Source organism: Suncus etruscus, chromosome 15, assembly GCF_024139225.1.
Source record: "Suncus etruscus isolate mSunEtr1 chromosome 15, mSunEtr1.pri.cur, whole genome shotgun sequence".
NCBI lineage: Eukaryota > Metazoa > Chordata > Mammalia > Eulipotyphla > Soricidae > Suncus > Suncus etruscus.
The window spans coordinates 65,020,124-65,042,534 of NC_064862.1; the positions used below are offsets into that span (position 1 = coordinate 65,020,124).

General features: G+C 36.8%; 2 protein-coding genes and 1 non-coding gene across 3 annotated transcripts in view; 2 read left to right on the forward strand and 1 right to left on the reverse strand.

Moving 5' to 3' along the window:
* LOC126029907 (phospholipid-transporting ATPase ABCA3-like) overlaps nt 1–5,513 on the forward strand; it is a 113,690-nt gene extending 108,177 nt beyond the window's left edge. Inside the window, exons 30-31 of the mRNA XM_049788148.1 lie at nt 5,161–5,234; nt 5,376–5,513. Coding sequence (XP_049644105.1) covers nt 5,161–5,234; nt 5,376–5,513 — 212 coding nt within the window. The remainder of the gene's footprint in view (nt 1–5,160; nt 5,235–5,375) is intronic.
* Nucleotides 5,514–14,380: 8,867 nt separating this feature from the next.
* Nucleotides 14,381–14,571, reverse strand: LOC126031480 (U2 spliceosomal RNA). The gene has a single exon (XR_007503340.1). It is a non-coding gene; the product is annotated as a U2 spliceosomal RNA (small nuclear RNA).
* Nucleotides 14,572–17,774: 3,203 nt separating this feature from the next.
* The window catches only part of LOC126029908 (phospholipid-transporting ATPase ABCA3-like), a 51,980-nt gene continuing 47,343 nt past the window's right edge, over nt 17,775–22,411 (forward strand). The window contains exons 1-3 of the mRNA XM_049788149.1: nt 17,775–17,821; nt 19,526–19,674; nt 21,888–22,006. Coding sequence (XP_049644106.1) covers nt 17,775–17,821; nt 19,526–19,674; nt 21,888–22,006 — 315 coding nt within the window. The remainder of the gene's footprint in view (nt 17,822–19,525; nt 19,675–21,887; nt 22,007–22,411) is intronic.

Consider the following 22,411-nt stretch of genomic DNA (forward strand, 5'->3'; position numbering starts at 1 on the left):
GGAGAAAGCCTCAACTATTTCAAATAAAATAAACCCCAAGGGAAGAACACCAAGAAGCAGAGCAATCAAAAAGGCATGATTCAGAAAGGGATAAACTAAGAATAGCATTGATTCATATTGACTCAGATTAGCATTAAGTATTAAATTTTTCAAAGGAAACTTATGATGCCAGAAGATAATTTTTATATGTGCACAGTATCTTGAATAAAATGAACTTCCAAAAATGCCTCTACACTAATAGATTTTCACTTAGATTTGATGATGAAAATGTTTGTGGACAGACAGTAGCTTAAGGACTTTATTGTCTCTAAATCAGTTCAACAAGAAATACTAACTTCTTTTTCATAAAAGGTAAGGAAATTTTACTAGGAAACAGAAAGTTACATAAAGGTCACAAAATGGGGGAAAGATGGAAAGAGACAGAAAGAACTTCAAGAATGAACTTGACTTACTTGCTTCAAATTCAAATGGGTGAATAATTTTTTATTAATATCTTTATTTAAACACCTTGCTTACAAATATGATTGTAGTTGGGTTACAGTCATGTAAAGAACACCCCTTCACCAGTGCAATATTCCCATCACCAATGTCCCAACTCTCCCTCCTCCCCACCCCACCCCGCCTGTACTCTAGACAGGCTTTATACTTCTCTCATTCATTCAATTTGTTAGGATAATTCTCAATGTAGTTATTTCTCTAGCTGCACTCATCACTCTTTGTGGAGCTTCATGTTGTGAGCTGGACCTTCCAGCCCTCCTCTCTTTTGTCTTTGAGAATTATTGCAAAAGTGTCTTTTATTTTTCTTAAACCCATAGATGAGTAAGACTATTCTGTGCCTCTCTCCCTCTGTCTTATTTCACTCAGCATAATAGATTCCATGTACATCCATGTATAGGAAAACTTCATGACTTCATCTCTCCTGATGGCTGCATAATATTCCATTGTGTTTATGTACCACAGTTTCTTTAGCCATCCATCCATTGAAGGGCATCTTGGTTGTTTCCAGAGTCTGGCTATTGTAAATAATACTGCGATGAACATAGGTGTGAAGAAGAGATTTCTGTATTGTATTTTTGTGTTCCTAGGGTATATCCCTAGGAGTGGTATAGCTGGGTCATATGGGAGCTCAATTTCCAGGTTTTGGAGGAATCTTTATATCGTTTTCCATAATGGTTGGACTAGACGCCATTCCCACCAACAGTGAATGAGAGTTCCATTCTCTCCACATCAACACTGCTTGTTATTATTCTTTGTGATATCCACCAATCCCCTTGATGTGAAATGGTACCTCATAGTTGTTTTGCATCTCTCTGATGATTAGTGATGTGGAGCATTTTTTCATGTGCCTTTTGGTCATTTGTATTTCTTCTTTGACAAAGTGTCTGTTCATTTCTTCTCCCCATTTTTGATGGGATTAGATGTATTTTTTCCTCTTATCTGATGGGTATTAGATGAATAGTTTCTCCCACTCAGTGGGTAATTCGTATCCTGGGCACTATTTCCTTTGAAGTACAGAAGCTTCTCAGCTTAATATACTCCCGTCTGTCTATCTGTGCTTCCACTTGTTTAGAGAGTGCTGTTTCCTCCTTAAAAATGTCTTTAGTTTCAATGTCCTGGAGTGTTTTACCTACATGTTGTTCTATATACCTTATGGTTTCAGGTCTGATATCAAGGTCTTTAATCCATTTGGATTTTACCTTTGTGTATGGTGGTAGCTGGGGGGGGGGGTCTAAGTTTGCTTTCTTGCAAGTAGCTAACCAGTTGTGCCAACACCACTTGTTGAAGAGACTTTCCTTGCTCCATTTAGGATTTCTTGCTCCTTTATAAAAAAAATTAGGTGATTGTATGTCTGGTGAGCATTCTCTGACTATTCAAGCCTATTCCACTTATCTGAGGTTCTGTCTTTATTTCAATACCATGCTGTTTTGATAACTATTGCTTTGTAATACAGTTTAAAGTTGGGGAAAGTAATGCCTCTCATATTCCTTTTCCTAAGAATTGCTTTAGCTATTCTAGGATGTTTATTGTTCCAAATAAATTTCAGAAGTGTTTGATCCACTTCTTTGAAGAATGTCATGGGTATCTTTAGAGGGATCTCATTAAATCTGTACAATGTTTTGGGGGGTATTGTCATTTTAATTATGTTAATTCTGCCAATACATGAACAGGTTATGTGTTTCAAAATGGGTGAATAATTTAAGAGCTTTGGTGTAAACAACACAATAACCCAAAAGTAAGAATGCTTAGAAGCATCAAACAAAAACAGGCAATGTGATTGCAATTGAAGGATATCATGTTATGAAAATAAGTCAGATGGAGAACAAAGAAAGTTGAAACTGAAGAAATTGTAACTATATGCCTAAATTAATATTACAAGTATTAGGTAAAATAAACATAGACTATATAAATAGTTTTATTCATAGTTCAAAAGCATGAATGGCTAAAGAAACTGTGGCATATATACATAATGAAATATTATGCAGCCATCAGGAGAGATAAAGTCATAAAATTTTCCTATACGTGTATGTACATGGAATCTAATGTTTGTTTGTTTTTTTCTTGGCTCCTTGGGTCACACCTGGCAGCACTCAGGAATTACTCCTGGCTCTACACTCTGAAATCACTCATAGAAGGCACAGGTGACCATATGGGATGACAGGATTCGAATCACCACCCTCCTGCATGCAAGACAAATGCCCTACCTCCATGTTATCTCTCTGGCCCCAAGGAATCTATTATGTTGAGTGATATCAGTCAGAGGGAGAGAAATAGACACAGAATAGTCTCCCTCATCTATGGGTTTTAAGAAAAATTAAAGACATTACTGTAATAAGACCCAGAGACAATAGAGTTAAGGCCCGGAAGGGCTGGAAGGACTGGATCACAATTTGAAGCTCACCACAAAGAGTAGCGAAGTCTGTTAGGGAAATAACTACCCTAACAACTAGTCACAGTGGTCCTCAAACTATGGCCCACGGGCCACATATTGTATTTGTATCTGTTTTGTTTCTTCATTGCAAAATAAGATATATGCAGTGTGCATAAGAATTCATTCATAAGTTTTGTTTTTACGATAGTCAGACCCTCCAATGGTCTGAGGGACAGTGAACTGTCCCCCTGTTTAAAAAGTTTGAGAACCCCTGATAGCATAACAATGTTAAAGAATGAGAGAACTAGAATGCCCGTCACAAATACAGGCAGGGGTGGGGAAGGAGGAGGGCATTGGTGGTGGGAATGTTGCACTGGTGAAGGGGGGTATTCTTTTTATAACTGAAACCCAACTACAAACATGCTTGTAATCATGGTGCTTAAATAAAGATTTATATTTAAAAAAATAACAAAAGCATGTAAACTCAACATTTTTAGTGGTACATACTAGATAAAAAGAATTTGTAAGGGAATGTTTGCTTTTTTTCTAAATTAAAGTTGGGAAGTAAATATAGGAATATCTAAATTATTACTTTGCATATATAGAGATGGATTTTCATCATCATTTTGCATAAGTAATTCATTAAGTTCTGTATTTGAAATACTTGACATACCATAAAGATCTTATTATGGTGATAATAATGGCATTAAATGAATTATAAAAATTCATACATCATAAAACAATTATAAACATATTACCTTAAAAACTTATCCCAGAGGTACAGAGCAATAATATATTTGCCTTGCACATGGCTGATATGGATTGCATCACTAGCATCCTATATTGTCGTCCAAGTCTCAATAGAAGTAATCTCTGAACATAGAGATAGTTGTAAACCTGCATCACCAGGGTGACCCAAAATATTTTTAATTCATTCAAATTAATTCAACTTGCAATAATATGAACATATAATCAGGTGTAATCATATTTATTTGTTCAAATTTTTATTTATTGAGTTGTGGACCAAAACACAATTTTTTGCTCAGGCCTCCAAGGCACCAAGTCATTCTCTATTCATAGCTCCTGGAGCATGCAGTCATAATGAACGACACCTCCAAATTTCATAATACCAACATCCAAATATGACCACAAAAATCCTGATGGGAAAGTTGTATAGGAAACCACCAAGCTTGATGAGCAAAAGCAATAACAGAAGGTTCAACTACACATAGCTCAGTAAATTCACTGACTTTAGTAATTATTGTGAGACAGAATGACTACAAATTGACTTTACTGTTCTAATGGTTGATCATTCCATTTGCCTTTGTGTTGTAATAAGCTCTATAAAATAATAAGTGTATTTGTGCTAAGAAGGCAGTCTTGAGGGGTAGGTGGAAAACTGGGTATATTGTTGAAGGGTAGAGGGATTGTTTGAGAAACATTAAAAGCCTGTCACAGCTGTATTATCAACAACTTTGTTATAAATATGGTGCTTAGATAAAATTTCAAACAAAAATTTAAAAAATTAATACATATAGATGGCATGATGTGCATACTTTATCAATATTATACACAAGTAAATTACTGTTTGTGATGCTGATTTATTATTTTTAAATAATTATGCATATGTTCCTCTTGTCATTCCTTTTTATTCTGTAATATTTGGAAATACTTTTTCAAAAGTAATCTGAGGGAAAAATATGCAACAACTACCTTGAAGTCAATAATGTGTAAGAGTCCTGTATATTATGCTTGGATTTCCTTTACATGTCTTGTGCACACACCTTCAAAATTAGAACTTGTTTCAGTGTTTAGTGATCTCCTTTGAATAGAAAAAATTGCTGAGATTTTCTGATCATGAGTTTTTTTTTTATTGTCATTTAGACATTTGGTCAAGTACAACTTGAATAAAATAAATGTCAAAATATTTACTCAGAGTTGGAGAGATAGTGCAGAGGTTAAATCACTTACTTTGCATATGACTAACCCCTGATTTGATTCACAGCACCATGAAGATCTTCTGAATTTCAGTAGGAGTAACCCCTGACAACTGCTGGATGTGACAGCCCCCCAAATGTGTTTGCTGAATAAAACTAAATATTAAATTTATTTATAAACATATCTTTTTGTTTGCATGGAAGTCATGAAAGACCCATCCTTTCTGGAAACCACAAATTTAGTCTTATATTCTAAAAGTTTAATTTTGCTTTGTTTAGTTTATTTGCTTGTTTCTTTTTTATATTCTATACAATCTGTTACATTAATTACCTATCCTATCTTTCCTTTCTCAGGTAGTGAATTAAAGCAGGAAACTCAAGGGATTGTTAACTACTACATTCCCAGCAAGGACATTAGTTGGGGAAAGGTGACTATAGAAATTAGTTTTTAATTTGTCATCTCCCTCGTTTTATTCTCCAATAGTAATTTGGCAAGTGGAGAGTTGCATTTGGGTAGGAGGTGAGGGAAGATTGTAATACTAATTGTATTTTTGCTTTTATTTTTAAAGATCTTTGGCATTTTGGAGGAAGCTAAAGATCAATACCATTTAGAAGACTATTCTATCAGCCAGATGACACTGGAACAAATATTTCTGATCTTTGCTGTGCCAGAGACACCTGAGGAAAAGAGAAAACTCTCTGTGTAAGCAAGAAGCTTAGCTCAAATGAGAACAAGTAGGCTTTTATTTTTTCTACACAGGTGCTGTTTCCTCTACAATGCCTGAACACACAGAAGTTCATTATAATGTGTGTACCTTATTGTATATATATTTATTTAATAAAATAATTTAATCAAAGAATATCATATAACCTTTCTTTGTAATTATTTTCTTGGGGGGAGACTGAATCTAATATGAAGAGATATATTCATATGTATATATATATATATTCACATATATATTATTTACATCTAAGTTTCTGTTTCTACTCCTAGAAAGAATAAAAGGGTAACAAAAGGTAGCAAATGAACAACATTAACCACAGTGGGGGAAGAGAATTATTCCTGATTATTCTAAGTGAAGAAAACAATCTAGAAATAATAGTGCTGTCAGGTGGAAAGTTTATAGAGGAAGAAAACTGTCTTAAAGTATGTCATGAATAAAAAGAACATTAATTCTGCAGCAGATCATTTTCCTAGGGAGACACATACAAACCCTTAATTTTATTTTATTTTTTGTTTTAAAAGTCGTCTTATACGCCGAAAAATACAGTACTCCTGGCTCTGCGCTCAGAAATCGCTCCTGGCAGGCTCAGGGGACCATATAGGATGCTGGGATTCGAACCGCTGTCCTTCCGCATGCAAGGCAAATGCCTTACCTCCATGCTATCTCTCCTGCCCCCAAACCCTTAATTTTATACAATTAAACAAACTGCATATCTCAAGTGATCCAATGAAAACATATTGGAGAAAAAAACTTAATTGGGGCTAGAGAGATAGTATGGGGGTTAGAGTTGAGTTCAATTCCCAGAACCAAGACTGCTAATTATTCAAAAGTAGTTCTGGAGGCCCACAAACAGTCAGGGAAGGCCTTGGAGTTTCCTGAGCAACACAAAGATGATCCTGGTGGTTCTAGCATTGCAAAACCCAAGAGCACCAATATATTCAAGTCCTTCTCCTGTGCCACTGACCTGGTTGGCAAGTTATGTCTGGATTGGTCTAAGAACTACTAGAGATAACAGAACTAAAATCAGCATCCAAGTTTCTGTCATAGTAGGTTAGCTAAAAAAAACTTTTTTAACAAAACTTTTATATTTCAGTTTTTGGTCACATCATGTGGTGCTCACTATTTAATCATGGTTCTGTGCTCAACAGGAGTTAGGAACAATATGTGGTGCCAGGGATTAAAATGGGGTCATCCCTGTGCAAGTGAAGCACCTTAACCTCTGCAGTATTTATCTATCTCCAAAGTCCACATTTGGGGGGAGAAGGTTTGAGTCACACCCGGCAGTGCTCAGGGGTTCCTCCTGGCTCAGAAATCTTTCCCAGCAGGCTTGGGAGACCATATGGGATGCTGGGATTCCAACCACCAACCTTCTGCATGCAAGGCGAATGCCTTATCTCCATGCTATCTCTCCGGCACCAAGAGTCCACATTTTAAAGAGAATCTTTGTATCAAAAACAATTTTGAATACAAGAATGAAAAAAAGATTTTCAAAACTATCGCTTTCCTTCAAGTCTTGTTATTCCCTCTATGAAGAGGGACACAGAAACATAATATTGTTGGGTTACACCTTATTTTACATAAAACAAAGTTTATCCCTGGTTTCTTTGCATATGTTTGTTTACAACTTGGTTTCACCCAAAACAAAGATTGTCTTACTTGTAAATCTGGGTGGGTTTACTGCCCCACCCAGGGGTGATCTCTGTACTCAATAAAAACGGTAGTTCTGGCAGGCAGCAATCTCCATACGAGGTAGAAGACTGCCAGACTACAGGTGTTTCACCCTCAGCCTGGTCTGGATTATTTGTTGTGTGACCCTGATTCAGACTTGTTCACCTAGGCTTGGATATACAGTGCTTGGGGTGAATTTACAGTTATATTATTCCTTGGAGGTTATATGCTGTCTCCTGCAAGTGACATGAGAAATGGAATCATTTCTTCAGACTTCTGGCCAGATGAGTAAATGACTAGGATTATCCTTTTGAAGTAGAAGGTAAAAAGAGTCCAAGAGCATTTGGGCTGAATAATGATTCTTTATAGGTTTTAATAATCTCTTTGGGCATTACAATAAAATGAGGTACAGAAATATTTTTCTATGTTTTGAACTTTCAAACAACCATGGTTTTCTTTCCCATGCCTCCTATATATATTCATACTTCAGTTGATGGCAAAATGTTTCCCAGACAGATATCTTGAAAAAGAGAGGGAGTTCACTTTATTAACTATCCCTTCCATCTTATCTCCTAGTTGCATTTTTAAATGATCCTGTACAATCCCCTCCCCAGGGGGAGAATTACTGTTTTTCTCTATCCTACAACTTCCTTTTCATTGCACAGGAAGATAAAAATTATGTAATTTCCTCACCTCCTAAGAACTAACTATAATGAGTGTTATGTACATGGAGAAAAGAATATGAAGACTACCCTCTGAGTGAGAATAATCCTCGAGGAGGGAAACAGACGTTGTAAAGAGGGACACTGTCCAAGTCTAGGATTAAAACCATCTGGGAGGAGGATTAGTGGCCCACTGAATGTTGGGAAGTTTATTGGCCAGGACTAGTCCACAGCTGCTGAGCAAGCAGGAAACATTCTCAGGGCAGACTGGGGTCTCAAACTCAATTTACCTAGGGGCTGCAGGAGGCAAAGTCGGGGTGATCCTTGAGTGCAAAGTCAGTAGTAAGCCTTGAACATTGGGGTTGTGACCCAAACAACTAAAACAAAACAAAACAAAAAAAGCTTCCTCTAGGGCAGGGCCACAAAATGTTGTACTGGAGGGCTGTTTGCGAACCGCAGGCCGGGAGTTTTTGAGACCCCTGCGTGATTAGGAGGTCTATAGGGAACCCTGACTGGGCCTGGAAAGCAGGAAGCACTTTCTCTGGCAGACTGTAAAACAGGCTAAGAAAAAGTACCCATGTAAATAAATTCTGACACTCATGTGGATCAGATAATGAGGAATAGGAACCTCTTCAGGAACACAAAATAAATCTGTCAAGAACAGAAAGAGAAACCTCTTATCCTGAGGTGTATGTTCAGGTTTATTTCCAAATAAAACTTGAGTTTTCTAGGGGCCATAGATATAGTAAGTACAGCGGGTAAGGTGCTTGCCTTGCACTTCTCTGACCTGGGCTGGATCCCTGGCATCCTGTAAGGTCTCCTGAACCCACTAAGAATGATTCCTGAGTGCAGACAGGCGTAACCCCTGAGAAAGACAGGTGTGCCCCCACCTCCCATCTTCAACAAACAAAATAACTTGAACTCTTCTTGACACTGAGGTGATATACCACTGTTTGCTTCAGAAAGGGAGTTTGTATTCTTAATAGCCTGAGAATCAAACCACTAGGCAACACTGGCATGGGAATGGGATTGGAAATGACCGAGTGGAGGAAATATCTGATTAAGGGGTGTGTCAAAGGATTGGAGGGGGCATCGCAAGGCTGGTCAGTCAGGGCAGAGCTAACAGATGAGCTGTTGAGGTTTCCATATACTGAGGCATTAGGGTAGAGGAGGCATAAACAAAAGTGGAGAATTTCAGGGGAGAAGAAGGGGTGATTCTTGTTGGAGAAAAAGACATCTGGGACTAGATAGAGCCTTGAGCATGATGGGCTCAGGATGAAGACTTTGGGAAGAGCTATGAGAGTGGCTGGAAAGATAGCCAAACATCTGGATTCTGCAGTGAATTGACTGCTGAGAATAACCATGATGTGAAGTGGAGGGGTTCAGAGGAGAAGAACATAGGAGCAAGTGAATGGGTACTAAAACGGACGTCAGATACTGGGGGGGTCTTGACCGTTGCACGAGGTCACGTGAGTGGGCGGAGCCTCAGGCTCTGAGAGGAGAAGGATCAAGGGGCAGAGGGCCCAGCGCTTTAGAAGAAAAGGAAAAGGTCGTCTTACAGGCACACCACTTTGAGAAAAAGGCGGGTGCTGAGGTTTTAAGTGTGGGGAGCAGAACAACTGGCTCACTTGGGCTCTGGATCCAGAAGCGGCCAAGAAACCATGCATTGGGACTTCCAATAAGTGAGAGCTGTGTTCCTCGTGAGCCAGCGCATAATCTTGCCCTCGCGCGCCCAAAAGAGCAGTTGGGGAGATCGTTGTGTTGGAGGAGTTGTCCTGATGGCTTAGCCCCTCTAGCTGCGGCCTGGGAGTGGCCTGGGAGGTAAGTGGGAGGTTTCTCCTCCCTTTTCCTCTTTCCAGGAGGTACACTTTGGACAGCCCTAAAAGAGGGTGCTTCCGAACTCCCAGTAAAGCCACCACAAACATAGCCCCACAACAACAACAACAACAACAACAACAACAACACACATAAAAACATGCACGCATGCTCATACACTCCTGAGACTTCCTATTGTCGCAAGTAATATAGTAGCTGGTCAGAAGATGCAATGACATTACTTTTAGGCATTTTATTTTGATTGGGAAATCTAAAATTTCTTTGTTACGTATTTTTCTTAACCAACTGGCCGTATCTTAACATAACACCAGAGGCTGGATGATTTAAAAACAACAAAAATGGGTATCTCAGATCTAGAGACTGAGAAACTTTAGCTATATAAAGGTTTGTGCAGGTTTCTGTGCATGGCTCATAGAAAACCTTCTCCTTGCCTCCTATGTTGGAAGATGCAAAGTTTCTGGAACTTGTTCTATGAAGGTACTAATTCCAAATTAGTGCCAAATAAGGCCAAACCGTCTATAGAGGGCTTTACCTCCTAATGCTAATTTTTTGGATTAGGTTATTTTTTTTTGGAGGGGTCACACCTGGCAGTGCTCAGGGGTTGGTTACTCCTGGCTCTATGCTCACAAATCGCTCCTGGCAGGCTCGGGGTACCATATGGGGTGCTGGGATTCGAACCACCATCCCTCTGCATGCAAGGCAAACGCCTTACCTCCATGCTATGTCTCTGGCCCCTTGATAAGGATTTGATAATGTTTGGTGGGAAGGTGGCATAAACAGAGCAGTTAATCATCTAACAGAAGCTTGATTTCAGCAAACCTGACTTTCCATTTCCAAATCAAGAAGGATACTACTTGACTCATCTCAGAGGGTGACTGTGTGAAGGGTTCAAGAAGAGTTCAAATTAAAGCATTAATTGCAAAAAAAAAAAAAAATCAAAAAGCAGAAGTGCTAGATTAAGAATGACATTAGTTCAATCTGTCTTAGGTTTCCTCTCTCAAAGCCAAAAAAATTGAAACCTCACTGGACAAAGGTAAGAAAACAAGGAAAATTCAATGCAACATTATTTACATAAGGACGAGGCATTAGAACCAGTCTGAGCTTGGCTCTGATTAAACAAAGGATGAGAAGGAGTTTCGTGACAGAGATTTGATGGTAAAATGAGTGTTTAGAATGTTGGCAAAGGGATTGACTAGTACATTCAGTTATTTGTGTTATCTACCAAGTACTGAAAAGGATTTTTAAAAATGTGGTAATGCTATCTGTGTTTGCCTACGAAGTTCCTACAGAGATAGGTTTGTTATCTACCCTAGTTATTGCACTTTTTATTGTATCCCTACTAAAATTGGTTGTTTCCAGTTTCTTGATGTTATAAAATGACATAATTTTGATTTGTAGTTGCATTTGATTTGCTTGATAATAATGAATGATAAGTACATTTTATAAGTATATTCATTGCCCAGATGTCCTCTTTGTGGGGAAGTATATATTAATTGCCTCCTCCCATTTTTTGATGGGGTAATTGATTTTTTGGTTGAGATTTTAAGTGTTTTACAAAACTTGATTATTGGCTATTTATCTGATGTATGGCATTGCAAGTATTTGTTCCCCTTCAATAAAAGTAACTTCCAAGCTTCTTTTGTCATGTCAATTTTTTTTTTACTTGCTGTAATAGCATTTATTTAGTTTTTCTTTGTCAGGAGTCAAGTTGACTCAATTGTAATCTTTTTTTTTTTTTTTTTTTTTTTTTTTTTTTTTAGGTTTTTGGGCCACACCCAGTAATGCTCAGGGGTTACTTCTGGCTATGCGCTCAGACGTCACTCCTGGCTTGGGGAACCATATGGTCAATCTTAATTTTTTATTTTAAAACTTTTTATATTTTTAATTATTGAGAAATATGGTACCTACTTATGTAAGTGCTTAAATATTAGATTTATATGGCCTAATCATGCTGTTGGCCTCACAAAAGTGTCAGAATCCCACTACACCATCCTGTGGGATTCTACCTTTCCACTCAACTCCCTATAGGTAAACTCAGTTTTGTTGGAAAATGTAAAGGTTTATTTTCATTGGACATTGTTTGTATGATCCTTTGCTTTGTTACTTCTTTTTTTGATTTTTGGGTCCACCCGGCAGGGCTCAGGGGTTACCGTATTTTCCGGCATATAAGACAACCAGGCGTATAAGACGACCCCCTAATTTTACAGTTAAAACATAGGTTTAGGCCTATATTCACTGTATAAGACAGAACGTTCCTGTGCTGCAACTGTTTGTACCACAGTGAGCCAGTCACAACAAGCAAAGGTTCAGAGGTTATTCTGTAATAGACTTCCTCTCCTTTCTGACTCTGGCCAATCTGAGCAGGCTTTTTACAGTGTAGATTCGGGTCCAGAACATTGTCTAATTTGCATGCATAAAAAGCCTGCTTGCTGAGTTAGAGAGGCGGTTCTAGCAGCCTTGCAGTGATTGGTGCAGGATCGAGTTGGAAAATTCGTTTTGAGGCAATATTCAGACAATTTTCGTTTAGCGGCATATTGAAACATTTTTCGGGACATACTTGGCGTATAAGACGACTCCCGATTTTTGGTTGACTTTTTTTTTGTTTCAAAAGTCGTCTTATACACCGAAAAATATGGTACTCCTGGCTCTGCGCTCAGAAATCGCTCCTGGCAGGCTCAGGGGACCATATGGAATGCTGAGATTCAAACCACCGTCCTTCTGCATGCAAGGCAAACGCCTTACCTCCATGCTATCTCTCTGGCCCCTGCTTTGTTTCTTTTAATAATGCCTTTGAGCTCATTCAGTATTTGTCTTTTTCACCTCTCCCACCCCCTATAATTTTATCCATATTGTAGAAAAGAGCAAGAATTCAACTACTCTTATCACTGAGCAGTATGTCATTGATAAATATATGACATATTATCTATGAATTATATACTATTGAACAATACTTATTTTAGAATCTTTTGTTTATAGTGCTGCTTTGAACAGTTATGATTAGGATGTTTGTATTAATATCAAGAAAAAGAATGGCTAAGCCTTATGATAGCTCTGGTTTTAAATTTTTGGAAAATGCTCTATGCTGTTTGCCTAGAAGACTTCATGAATCAATTTATATTCCGAACCAAAGTGAATAAGTAATCTTTTTACTCTGTCCCTGAGAGCACCTGTCTTTTCAGGTGTCGTTCATAGAGGTCATTCTGATAGTCAATGAAGCTGAACATTTTTCATGTATTTGTTGGTCACCTCTGTATGTCTCCTTTTGATAAGTCTTGCTCCAGTTTGATGGACTTTTTTTATTTTTTTTAATTATTGAGTTTTACAAGTGTTTTTACAAATTTTGGATAACCCCATGCATATCTAAGTAATATAAATATTTTCTCCTGTTAAAAATGGTCTATTTTTATTTAGTGAATGAGGATTTCTTTCACAGTGTAGAAAAGTTTTGGTTTGATATTAGAGGAATAACTGTAGGTAGCCCTGAAGTCAATATTATGTAATGGTTTTCTTATATTTATTTGTAGTCTATGGACTTGGGCCTACCATGTAAATCTCTAATTTATTTTGAGGTGTGTGTGTGTGTGTGTGTGTGTGTGTGTGTGTGTGTGTGTGTGTGTGTGTGTGTGCATTTGAGATAGTGGTCTAATTCATTCTGGCATATAGTGACTAGTTTTTTCAACACCAATTATTACAAAGATTTTCCCTTCCCTTATTTTATAGTCTTAGCTCACTCTTCATAAGATAACTTCTATACATATGGAGCTTTAGCTTTGGGTTCTGAATTCTATATCATTGGTTTGAGTATCTGCTTTTTATTCCAATACTACATTATTTTAATGACAATAGCTTTATAATATAGTTTTAACTTTGGTAAAGTGAAGAGTTCCATCAGTTCTCCTCAAGATTTCTGTGGCGATTGCCGGATTAGTCAGTTTATACAAACTTTAATAATGTTTTTTTTTCTATGTATTTGAAAAACATAGTTGGCATTTTGATGGGAATTTAAATGCATAATAATCTGGGTAACATGATCATTTTGAGCTGAATTAACTCTTCAAATTGTAATTGTTTTCAATATTTAAAAATCTTCACTTTAGGGGGCCTGAACAATAGCACAGTGGTAGGGCGTCTGCCTTTCACCTGGCTGATCCAGATCAAACCTCAGATTAATCCCTGGCATCCCATATGGTTCCCCAAGCCAGGAGCGATTTCTGAGAGCATAGCCAGGAGTAACCCCTGAGCGCCACCTACTGTGGTCCCAAACCGAAGGGAAAAATAAAAGGGCCGGAGAGGTGGCGCTAGAGGTAAGGCGTCTGCCTTGCAAGTGATAGCCTAGGACAGACCACAATTTGTTACCACGGCATCCCATATGGTCCCCCAAGCCAGGTGCAATTTCTGAGCACATAGCCAGGAGTACCCCTGAGCACCAACCCCCCCAAAAAAAAGAAAAGAAAAAAATCTTCAGTTTATTTAATACTTAAACATCCTGAAACATTTCCAATTATATTTTATTCGAAGAAGTTTATGGATTCAAGCCCGTGTTTAATTCTTAATTAATTTGAATTTATCTTTGCATGTGTCATAAGACAAGAAGGTCTCGTTTTACTATTTTCTATTTTAATTTTACTTTTTTACTCTATGGAAACAGAATCTATAATTCTCTCAGTTAATTTTTTTTTCTTTTTTTGGTGCACCGTTCCTGTAGGTACTGCAATACCAGGTCGATGCGTGAAATGGACGGAGCAAGCTCCTATTCCAGTTCCTAGTGCCAAAAATCCATTTAATATATTGTTGTCGGATAGACGACGTATCAGATATTAAACTGATAAGAACAGATACTACACTTGATCTTAGCCAAAAGGCCGAGAAGCGATTTCAGTTAATTTTTTAAGAGTCCATCTTTGTTCACATTTAATATACATTTTCTTTTGTCAACTATTAGTTAACTTTGTATACATGTGCTGATTTCTAGGCTCTCAGTTTTATTTTATTGGCCTTGGATCATTTTATATCAGCACCATATACTATATCATACTTGAAAATACATTTTGAATTAGTGTTAAATTCTAGCTTTGCTCTTCTTTTTCAGGATAATCTTATGGTACCATACAAACTGTTCATTTTATTTTGTTTTTTATTTATTTATTTCATTTTATTTTGTACTGTTCTTTTTATTTTGAGAAATATGCTTTTGGAGGCTTGCTCTAGATTGCTTAGACTGCTGATTTCTTGCAGTCACCACTGCCTTGTATAAATTTCTCAGCAGGACTTGAGCAGAAGAAGGGGGGATAGTTGGATCATCCGATCAGACACAATTTGGGTCTGGCCAGAGGCACAATGAAACCACACATGCTCACTAAAAAGATGTAATAGGCCAGCAACAAATAGTGGTTAGATCTGATTCCTGAAGCAAGTGAAGCTTGGGTGAAGAGCAAGGTATGGATCAAAGGTGGCTGGACCATCTGAAAGCTGTGTCAAACAGGGATTGTCAAACAGGGATTCGGTAAATTGCCTTGGGGGGAGAGTTCCAGTTGACCATATCATGGTAGAAAGTACCTGGAGGAAAATGATGAAGTGAATGCAGAACTTTGGTCCTTTTTTGTTTGTTTTTTGTTTTGTTTTGGGACCACACCCGGCAGAACTCAGGGGTTACTCCTGGCTTTGCATTCAGAATTCACTCCTGGCAGGCTTAGGGAACCATACGGGATGCCAGGAATCAAACCTTGATTTGCCACATGCAAGGCAAACACCCTACCCACCAGGCTATTTTGGGCCCCTCTGCTCTTTATTTTTGAAGGTGTTACAAACCTTCACTACATTAACCAGTGTTATCGTTATTAAACTTAAATGGCCAATGAGACTGAGGTTTACAGGACTTTATATCACTGAAGAAGACTTATTTGTCAGGTTTCGGTCATTGTAGCCTGGGGCCTCAATAAAGTATATTAATGTTTTTCTCCTAACTAAAAAAAAAGCTTTCAAGTAAAAATTTGGACTACAAGTGTGGCTGCCAATGATTCCCTGGAGTGGGGAATCCAGCCATGATTCTTTATAGTCTCCCAGTTCTCTGTCAGGATTCATTGTGATTTAGGCTCTGGTAGTAACATATTTCTTAAAAGATAAGGCAGGAAAGTAGAATCTAGGAAAAGGGAGATGGAGGCTGACAATATTTGTTTTTTTTTATATATTTTCCTGGTATTTGTATCTGGCAACTACAATTGTAATGCACATTTTTACCTCTTCTATATGTAACACAGATTTGAGAAAGAGCAAATATATTTCCATTAACGTTTTTGCCTTCATTCTGGACCCAGATGACTATAGTTTCAAGGTTTCTTTTGACCTTCCAGTTCAGAGGCTAGGAACAAAAAGTAGTGTTAGTGCCAGGAGTGTCCCCTGAGCACTGCTAATTGTAGTCCAAAAATAAAACCAAACAAAAATAAAGATCAAAGGCAAAACAAAGTAAGTTTTCATACAGCATGCAGCACAGACTATAAAAAGCTGGGCAAATGAATATTATGGTATTCTGTGCCTACAATTTTATGAAACTATTTCTAGTATTGTTTCTTTTTTATGCTGGGGCTTGTCTTCATAAAAAACTGAGTCCCTAGATATGGTCTTCATTTATATTGCAGTTTGTTCTCCCTCCTCATGGACCCCCAATATATTGACTTCTCACTGTCTATGTTATCTCTTCTGGAATGCAGCCTCAATGTATCTCCCTAAACCACCCAGTTCTTTCATGAGTCTCCTTATTGAAATCTTATTATCTCAAGTATAGACAGCTCAGGCCTGCATCTCATCTGAACTAGAGGATCCTCTCAGTACTCTCTTCTTCTGGTTAATTATTTCTTACTTTGGGGAATGAATGGAGTAGGTTTCCTCCTAGACAAAAGATCATAGTATTTCTCACAAGCCGTGAATAGCAATGTGATATTAGTGTTAATGGATATTGCTTATTTAGTGTTGTTTATTAATATTATGTTAAGAATTATTGGAGTTCTACTGGAAAATTTTATCTAGAAGCTTACACTGTTAAACTCACTGTTCTTTATGTTTTGCTTGGTGTTTTTTCATCTTAGACATGCACAGTTTCTGAATGCATTAAATTATAGGAATGAATGATGAAAGTATTTCAGGTGCTTATTGTTTTTTTTTGTTTTTAAGTTTTATCAGAAAATTAATTCCAACTAAATTGTTTATTTGTATAAAATGTATGTTGCCTGGCCTAGCAAGTGGAAGCAAAGGTAAACAAATGTGACTACATTAAACTGAGAAACTTCTGCACTTCAAAGGAAATAGTAAATAGGATACAAAGGCCACCCAGGGAATGAGAGAAACATTTTACCCAATATACATCAGATAAGGGATTGATATCTAAATACAAGGCACTGACTTTACAAGAAAAAAAATTTAACCCCATGAACAAATGAGGAGAAGAAATGAATAGACATTTCCTCAAAGAAGAAATACAGATGGCCAAAAGACACATGAAAAAATGTTCTACATCACTATTACGGAGATGCAAATCAAAACAACAATGAGCTATCTCACACCATAGAGACTGTGAGATGTGAGGCACACATCACAAAAACCAAGAATAACTAGTGCTGGTGTGGACTTGGGGATAGAGAGGGACTCTTATTCACTGCTGGTGGGAATGCAGAACACAAAAACAATGCAAAAATGCCCTCTGCACTCCTCTGTTCACCTCAGCACTATTTACAGTAGCCAGAATCTGGAAACAACCTGTGTGCCCAACAACATGAGTGCTAAAGAAACTGTGATATATCTACACAATGAAATTCTATGTAATCATTAGGAATAATGAAAAAATGAAATTTACTTATACATGGATGGATATGGAGACTATTACGCTGAGTGAAATGAGCCAGAGGGAAAGGGATAGACATGTTGTGATCTCACTCATTTGTGAGATATAAGAAAATTCAAAAGAGAGTATGGTAATAAGATCCATAGACAATAGAGATAAGGGTCAGGAGATTCAGCTCAGGATAGGAAGCTTGCAAGAAAGAATGATGAGTGCAGGTAGAATGGAGAAGGGTGTACTATGACAATGACAGTTGGAATTGATCACGCTGGACTAGAACTCAGTAATGAAAGGTGAGAAAGTGACATACAAGGCACTCCTCCTTCAACCATAGCACAAACTACAGTGACAAAAAGGAGAGAGAGAGAGAGAGAGAGAGAGAGAGAGAGAGAGAGAGAGAGAGAGAGAGAGAGAGAGAGAGAGAGAAAAGAAGAAAGAAATTGCCTGTCCTAGAAACAAGCATAGTTATAGGGGTGGGAAGAAAACAGGAGACATCAGTGGCAGGAAGGATGGTGTACATTTTATAAATGAAAACCCACAATGAACAATTTTGTATCACAGTGCTTAAATAAGAAAAAATAAAATATACATTGTGTTATATAATCTTAATTGTATTTATAAAAATCTTTATTCTTTCTATACAGCTGAACTTTTATTTCAGAAGAATGGAGTTTTGGGGTATCAACAGACTTACAATACTTCTCTGGAAGAATTTTACTCTAAAGGCAAGTAAATTTATTTCTAACATTTTTTACAGCAACCGAGAGAACACAATGGGAGAATTCTTGCAACCCATCAACTGTATTTCAATTTTATACTGTTTCATTTTCCTCAACCTTAAAGAAGTCTTTTCCAAATGTAAGGAGTTATTAGAGAATGGTATAATGGAACAATGATACATTGAAAGGAGGAAGATGTCAGTCCAGCAAACTGCTGTTATTATGTAGAAAGTGTCTTTTGGGTCATTTGTTATGATGGCCTGTTTCGGTTTATGATCTATCGCATTTTAATGACTGGCTCCTAATTCTCTTTGGATAGTCATATCATAACCATAATAATGTTACAACTTTTGTCTTTTTGTTTTTTGTTTTTGTTTTTGTTTTTGTTTTGTTTTTGGGTCGCACTCGGGTTACTCCTGGCTCTTCGCTCGGAAATCTCTCCTGGCAGGCTCGGGGAACCATATGGGATGCCCGGATTCAAATCACCATCCTTCTGCATGCAAGGCATATGCTCTGCCTCCATGCTATCTCTCCGGCCCCCAACATTTTTTATTGGAACAATCTCATACTTCTTAAGTTTGGATCATTTCCCTTGTGCCTATTTTAATAGTGTGTTGTTTGGCTCATTGTAGCTACACAGAATCACACAGAATCCACAGCCAGTGCTGCTGGTAAGAGGTGATTAGACAATAAAATTACCTAATGAGGCATTTCATTAACTGTATATCTAACATTTAGAGATGTACTGTTGCCCCCATCACTTGGCTGTTATTCACTTTTCACAGTTTAAGTTGCTGCAGTCAGCCACAGTCTGAAAATATTTTGTATAATATTTTGATGTATGGAACACACCATATAGTACCTTTGATTATAGCAATTTGATTCAAATATATTTTGTTGTATTTATTGTCCAGACTAGTGCTTAACTTACAGATTAAATTTTTTCACAAGTGTGTATATGTAAAAGTAAACTTTGTAGTATTCATAGTTTTAGGCTTCCTCTGGGGGCCTTGAATTGTATCCCAGAGGATCATGGCAGAAGTATCATTATGTATTTTCTTTATGAAATAGGTCCCTTCATCTAAAAGAAGTAACCATTTGAAAAACTAGTAAATTACTGGACTATATTAAGATACTTGATATTTCCTTTATTAAATTTCAGAGGCGGCACTTCATTACTTTAGTCACAGAAATCTTCATCACCTTTCTATTTGCAAGTACACTTTTGCTACTGCGCAAGTCATTGACGATTCAGCGTTATGGACCATTCTTTTACAGTCATCTGAACATCCACTCATTGCCTTCGGAAATGACCAATTCTAACATTTTCCAGGATACTTGGGAACTGGCTTTTGTTCCTTCCAGAAACACCCTTGTGAAGGAAATTATCGACTTACTGAAAACCAATTTAAATTATAACTTTAAAGGTTAGAAATCAAAGTTTTTTGATTAATTTAAAATAATGTTGACATTACTTTTAAAAATGTACTTATAATCTTGTTGGGTTTCAGTCTGATGGGTGGTGTTTTTTACATGACTGAAACCCAAACACAATCATATATGTAATCAAGGTGTTTAAATAAAAAAAAATTGCATAAGCTAAAAAAATGTACTTAACCTTTTAAATGGGCATTCATCTCTAGGAGTAATATCACAGAAGATTCTTATAGCCAGACAATGACTTCTTAAGTATAAATAATATAAGAGGCTTTACTAGGCTTGATTGTTAATTAATTTGAGGACCACATTTGGCAGCTCTGCACTTAGGAATTACTTCTGGCAAGCTTGGGAGATCATATAGGAGTCAAGGATCAAAGATGAGTCAGCCATGTGCAAAGCTATTACCTACCTATTGCTACTGCTCCAGGCCCATAAACTTGACAGTGAAATTTATATAAACTATTTTATTCTGAGGTCCCAAAAGTAATATTTAAAAAATAGATGATAAATTTATATCATTGTAGGTTTTTATTCAGTTAGGTGGTATTCAGTCTTCTAGTGACTAGTCATGTTTCTCAATCCAAATAAGTATGATTGTGTATATGCTGTAACCATAGAAAGGTAAGATAACACATACATGAGTCTTCATTCTGAATGAATATTTTGTGCTAGAACATTTTTTAAGTGAAAACAAGTTTTTATGAGAAGGTATTGAGGTAGGGGAGGGAGAGGACAAAAAGGGATGGAGAAAGGAGAGAGAATATACAACCCAGCATGAAAGTAAGAAAGTGCACATCTCTAAAAGGAAGATGCTATGATGTGTATATGTGGGGACCATGTTCACAAGCCTGGGGAGCACATGTGACCACTGCTATGTCACTGCTAGGTCATTTTAAAGACTTTATGTAAAAGTTTTCACAAAATTATTTTGATTAATTTTCAGGTAACTTTTCCTTACATCCTTTATTCCATTTCACATCTCTTTTCCCCAAAGATAAACACTATAAGAAATTATGTGTTCAGGCCAGAGAGATAGCATGGAGGTAGGGTGTTTGCCTAGCATGCAGAAGGATGGAAGTTCGAATTCGGCATCCCATATGGTCCCCCAAGCCAGCCAGGAGTGATTTCTGAGTGCATATCAAGGAGTAACCCCTGAGGTTTCTGGGTGTGACCCACCCCTCCAATTATATGTTTCTCAATCCGGGCCCCTTTTCTTTACACACATATATACATTCAGTCCTCCTTTATCAAACTTTTATTCTCTCAAGGGATTGAGCTTTAAGAGATTTAGAGACCTTGAAGGGAATGAGTGTCATCTCTAAACATTAAATTACCCCATGACCTTTCTAGTATCAGTGGAGGCAACCCTGGAGGCCCATTGAACATTCTGGGTTGAACCTGTTTAGTTATCTGGCAAATGGTTGAACAACACCAAATGCTCTGGCCCTAGCATTGAATCACTGGCCTAACTTCCTGAATGTCATTGGGAATGGGCCCTGGGAATCTTTGAACACCACTTGAGATGACCCAAACAAATAAAAATACTTGGAAGTTCATTTGCATCTATGTACTATTAAACGTTTTATATATCATTTACATAAAAATGATTATTTTGAAAAATTTTAGGATACATATATTTAAAGCGGGAAAAATTTCTCTAGAAGGGCACGAATAATGGCATATTTTAAATTTTCAACAAGGTTAAATTTAATATCTGCTAGGTTAATTCTGCATCGCCTAAAATACTAAAGTATAATACATGAAATACTGAAAACATTCATTTCCCAATTTCAGCTTTAAAATTTTTTATTTTTATTCAGCTTTAAAAATTCCTGTGTATTAGAACTTTTAAGTTACAGATTAACTACATGTATTGATTTTGATTTTGTTGCCTTAATTTGGCAAGTTTAAAAAGTTTAAGCATATCCCTTTGCATACTTGAAAATTCGGGTATTTCACTTTTATTTTAAACTGAAAACCTTTTGAACACAAAGTATTTACTCACCCCAAATATTATTTTTTCTAATTATATCAATAGTGTTTTAAAATTTATAATATATTTATAGTCTGTCATCCATGTAAAATAGTGTCCTATCTTACAGCTAATAAATCCTCTTACAATTTGCCATATATATGCTATATATATATATGTATATAACCATATATGTATGGTTAACTCTCATTGAATTATTTTCTACAGTTGAAGCCTTTGATTCAGAAAAAGATTTTGAAGCTTATGTCCAGACAAATAATAACTATGAAAAAGTTTTGGCTGCTATTATTTTTGAAGAAGACTTCAAAGACGATGTACCAGATTGGGTAAGAAAGTTTTATTCAGTTAACACAAAATCATCTTTCTATTCTCCTGTGATTTAATTTGCTTTTATAAGTGTGGCATATGTAATTTACCAAGAGCATCCTACTTACAATTAAAGCATGAACTTTAATGTAAACTAAATTTAATTGCAAATACCTTATTTCGTTAATGTTTTAAATTTGAGAGGAATGAAATAAATTCACCAGATACCAGATTTTCTATTTCTTTTGTATTTTCTTTTGCTTCTATCATTATTGCTTTGCCATGCCCAGAAGTGCTCAGTTTTGTTAACAGGCTTCAATGGTTTGTTTTTATTGCCCAATTCTCTTGTTTTATTTCTTTAAATGAATGAGATCATCTTGAACTTTTCCTTCTCCCTCTGACTTATTTTGCTGAATATTAAGCTC